The sequence below is a fragment of the Teleopsis dalmanni genome, chromosome 2 (genome assembly GCF_002237135.1).
Source record: "Teleopsis dalmanni isolate 2A chromosome 2, ASM223713v2, whole genome shotgun sequence".
Lineage (NCBI taxonomy): Eukaryota > Metazoa > Arthropoda > Insecta > Diptera > Diopsidae > Teleopsis > Teleopsis dalmanni.
Genome location: NC_051847.1, coordinates 7,138,966 through 7,144,182, shown reverse-complemented (window position 1 = coordinate 7,144,182; position 5,217 = coordinate 7,138,966). Strand labels below are relative to the sequence as shown.

At 33.7% G+C, this 5,217-nt stretch overlaps 1 protein-coding gene across 1 annotated transcript; it reads left to right on the top strand.

Moving 5' to 3' along the window:
* Nucleotides 1-2,516: 2,516 nt before the first annotated feature.
* LOC119684768 (alpha-amylase 1-like) lies at nucleotides 2,517-4,685 on the top strand. Its single transcript, XM_038098882.1, has 3 exons — nucleotides 2,517-2,924; nucleotides 3,900-4,454; nucleotides 4,569-4,685. Exons 1-3 carry the CDS (start codon nucleotides 2,553-2,555, stop codon nucleotides 4,683-4,685), a joined length of 1,044 nt encoding a protein of 347 aa, XP_037954810.1. The 5' UTR covers nucleotides 2,517-2,552.
* Nucleotides 4,686-5,217: the final 532 nt, after the last annotated feature.

Here is a 5,217-nt window from a genome sequence, read left to right as displayed (position 1 = left end):
AAACCTTATAACGGGCTGCTAAGACCAATTGAGTAAGTAAATAAGTAATGATTACGATTTCTTTGAAAAAAATTTGAAGTAATACGTGTTAAATCAATGATTTCAATCTGAATGCTGGATATTTACGTGTAGTACCTCTTATGAGTTATATGAAGTTCTTTGAAATGAACTGAACTTTGCAATGGCTATACTTGGACTACTGTAGTCTGATACTTTGGTATCAGAAGGATCAATTTAAAAAGATAAATCAAAAGAATCTCTACAATGCATTTCACTATGACTAAGTTTTTCGTGTCTGATATCTTAATAGTATTCTAATCATACTCTTTAAAATATAAATTGCAATTTATGAGAAAACTTTTTCAAAAATAGGTATGTGTTTTAAATTTTTTTAAATATCTAATATTAGATCCAAAAGTATCTTACAGAAATGATCTAAAAATAAACATTTATTTCGAAAAAATTCCGTTGTGAAATATATTAAATTTGTTTAAATTAAAAACAAATAAATTCCAATCGGGACAACTAATCAAAACTAACCCATGCGGAGGGGCGTTTTTGTGCATGACCGAACCGACGATGTCAACAACACCTAAGGATTAATTAAAATTGCTGTTTATCAGGAGGAAAAATCGCATAACATGGATTTTATTGTAGCTGAGCAGTGGCTGGAAATACTTGGCGGTCTGCGGTGTGCAGCGTATGATGTGCGGTTCGTTCGACTTTTCAGTTTAACACAAACAAACAAACACAATAGCACGACAACACAACGTAACAATAACTGCAACAACAGTGCTGTGGATGTGATGTGGATGGCATGTTCGTAATGCGCCGTAAATTGGAGCTGCAACAGGCGTCAATCTTTGATTTAACAGTTGACCTGGCAATTGCGTGGCGAAGTAATTTGTTGTACCACTCACATTGTCAACTGTGTAGTTTCTATGTCTGGAATGGGGCATGGCATGTACTTAGCGAGGTGGTACGATGGTATTGCTTCTGTGAGCCATTAGCAGTTCTCTTCAAAATATTATTATTAAAGTCGTGCCGCCTGTTTAATGTGAACCAAACATGTAATCCCATTTTCCAGTTCGTTAATGCTTCCAGTTTACAGCACGAACTTTGGTTAACTATGCAATGCTTTTTAACTGACCTTACCATTTACTAAAGGCAATTAAACGTGTGAACGTTGCAGCTCGAATACAAAATTCAACTTGAGGTAACATATTGCCCCAATCCAAATATGGTTGAATCGATAAGCACTGAAAAATGGTTCCTTATGTTAAAGTGGATTGAGAGGAAGATGTGTATATATAGGAATTTTACTCGGTTAGTACGACAATTCATTTAGAATAAATGTTTCATTCATTGAAATTAAATATTAAATCATATTGTAACCATGCAGTTGGATTGTAGTTTAAATAATAATCTTAAAATGAGCGAGAAAACTAATTAATTAAAAGATGAGCGAGAAACCTAAACAGAGGAATTGATAGGAATTAGATATCAAATCATATTGTAAACAGAGAAATTGATAGGAATTAGATATCAAATCATATTGTAATCATGCAGTTGGATTATAGTTTAAATAATAATCTTAAAATGAGCGAGAAAACTAAACAGAGTAAAGAAAAGAGAGAAAATGAGAGAGAGAGAAAAGAAAAGAGAGAGAAAAGAAAAGAGAGAAAAGAAGAAACAAAAAAGTTGAGAAAGAAATGGAAAGAAAATAATTGGGAAAGGGAAAAGTTGAAACAAAAAAGGAGAGAAAGAAAAGGAGAGAAAAATATTGTTTTCCTGCTCTGTGACTGTCCCAGACTGAGTAGAACGGGAAATGTTTATCGGACAATTAAGATGTGTGTATTCAAGAGTTGTGTGCTTCATTAAAACAGTTAAGTTCTAGTCTAGAATGAAGGTATCTCCATTCAAAATTATTAAAGTCTTCCTGACTGTACCGTAACCAAATTCTTAAGCACACCAAAGTGTCTAGAGTTTCTAGAGTCTAACAGACCCCTCTTTCTTCAGGTGGATATCTACTGCCAGTGATATATAACTTTATATTAAACTGACTTTATAAATTAATCGTAGGCTGTAATGTGAAGTCGGCTACACCGGCAGTCATCTAAAAATATTGTAATAATAAAGTTACAATGAGTTTGTGACATAATAATATAAATTAATTTAATTCAAAAACTAAAAGCATATGTAAATATTTGATAAAATTAAAAAAGTTTGTAAAAGTAACAAGATTTCGTATCATTTTGCGTGTTTTAAGTGAACTGCACGCGACCCACCGCAGCAATGACATTTCCAAATGAAGTCCAATGAAATGCGGAAAAACTATGAATAGTTCGGAGCAACTGAATCGGATTTTGGAATTAGTTTGGAGTTGAAAGTGCGTGTATGTGGACTGTACGAAATCATTTCAATTGCAAAAAAAAAATAAAAAGTTATTCAAAATATCTTAAAGAGTTTTTCATAATAATTCATCTTTTTCATTATCGCTTTTTTCATTAAGCAGGATTTTAGGATAACGTATTTTAACAGGGATTCTAAATATGTGCAAACATTTTGTTGCTCTGGGTTGGGCTTCGGTATGTCTTCAATGGCTTTTAGTGTTGCCTAATGCAGCAGCTGAAAGCGGCAACAATGAAATGAGCAACACCACTATCAAGAGCGACACAAATTCGGTTCAAAATATTGCTGCTACTCAAGTTGACAATACCAGCACTAATGCTAACGATAACAATAGCACTGGCAACATCAGCAGAAGCAACAATAATAATAACAACAACGACAACCACAACCACAGTAATCCGCACTTCAAATCAAATCGAACGACAATTGTGCATTTATTTGAATGGAAATTTTTGGATGTTGCTGAGGAATGCATAAATTTTCTGGGTCCGAATGGATATGCCGGCGTACAAGTAAATAACGCACGATAGTCGCATAAGCACATAAAAGACAAGAAACATGCAGTTCAGTTTAGTTTCCATTTCTATCGAAATTGCAATGATTTCTCATTGCGATTTTCCATAATTTTCCAAATTTTGAAATTAGTAGAGGAAAATAGAAGAATGAAATATAAATTTTTCTTAAAATTTCAAGAGTGGAACACAGTGAACCCCAAAAAAAAATGGTTTTAATTATTGACAGTAATTGAGAAGATAAGATGATAAGAGGATTGCACACGGCATATAGTGCTAAGATTATTTAAACCAAAGAGACTCAGAGTCAGAGATTTTTAATTATCAGAGATAATTGATTACACATTCGTATAAATCGATTCCATTCATAATTAATAGATATAATAGAATGTGTTCTATATTGATGTAGTAGCAGTCTATCTAACTGAATTGAATCAAAAATTGATTAAAGAGAAAATCTATGAAGATTTTCGACTTTGCTTCACATAGAGTCTATTAGTTCCTTTATTTGGAAGTACAGATACATTTTTTGACATACTCTGTATTGAATATGGCAATACGATGACGATGTGTCTGAGTTTTTGCCGGTGCAGCATAGAATTTAAAGCAATTTCGAATCGAAAAATATCAAATGAAACTTATTAACAATCGAAACATTATTATTCTTCCAATTATTTATCTTCATCATTCCTTATGATGTAAAAATACATTTTACAATTTTTAAATAATTCGCCAATAATAAAGGAGCACCATAATCGAAGGCACTCCTTTTTTGAGGTACCAGAAATGCCAATTCAATAGTCCACTCATAAAACGTAATGCCTGATGAATTTTCAGCAATATATCAATTTTGTTTATTTTTATGCTTTTGCAATTTATTATTCCATGACTGTCACATACTCGTATTCATCCGTGGCTCTGTTGCTCTGTTGTACTAACTGTTGTTTCTGTTGTTATTCCATGCACTTGCAACAGTTGTCACCCGTCACGGAGCATTTGGTTGTGCGTACTGCAAGGTATAGTCATCCCTGGTGGGAGCGCTATCAACCTATTTCATACAAGATAGCAACACGTTCCGGTAGTGAAGATGAATTCCTGAAAATGACGCGTGCCTGCAATGCAGTCGGTGTACGTATCTACGTGGATGTAGTGCTGAATCATATGGCTGCAAATAAATACAACCCCACCGACAGTAGTCACAGGAATACGAGTAACACTAAAGATAAAACAAACGAGTCCAATGGCACCTTTCCATTGTTGGGAAATGCCGGCAGTAAGGCAAATGCCAACACTTTTGACTATCCAAGTGTACCATATAAAGTTAAGGATTTTCACAAAGCATGCATGCTAGAAAATTATCAGGATGCACATGAGGTGCGTAATTGTCAGTTGGATGGACAACCGGATTTGGATCATTCAATTGCTAATGTGCAAGTTCGTATTGTTGAATTCTTAAATAAATTGGTGGACTTGGGTGTGGCAGGATTTCGTGTTGATGCAGCAAAACATATGTGGCCAATTGATATAAAGGTGACTGCCACTTGAGTTTGTATTGAGATTTTATGCAGTTTCATGCACAATTACTTTGTATTGGTGACAGTTTATTATTTTTAAATTAAATATTTTTTTTTTGTTTTTATCCAGCATATGGTCAATAATGTAAAAAATTTAAATAGTGAAGACTTTGATTTTGCAATGGGAGCAAGACCATTCCTTTATCTCGATGTTGCTGATGTTGGTCTTGATGCAGTATCGAAGTAAGTAAGCTATTAATTTTGATTTGTTTACACGAACTTTAAATGTGATTGAATTTGTTAAAATAAATGTACCACAGAATACTCATTAGTACATCACATTGCTATCTTTCTTCTTCAGGTACTAAGTAATTATATAAAAATAATAACAGAAACGCATGTGTTTATTTTAGTAGCCAAGTTAAAAGTGTACAAGCTCTTTTATAAAGTTGAGAGCTACGAAGGCCAAACGGGACTTTTCCAGATGTCCCATTTGGTGGCAATCAAACGATCGAATAAGATCGCATGATTATGACTTCAATGAAATTAAGCGCAGAGGTTGGATTTGAGAAAATTTCTTAGGACTAACCTTTCAAACACGTGCTATTATTAATCATTCTCATCTTCCTTGCAAAAGCCATATTTATTTAGTCGTAAGAATAGGCAACTCATAGTCCTCTTCTCAGCCTTCACGTCAAACCGTTGTGTAAATACAATAGAGCTTTTCAAGATCGTGAGTAATGAGCTATAAAGTACCAACAACAATATGCTTCGATATT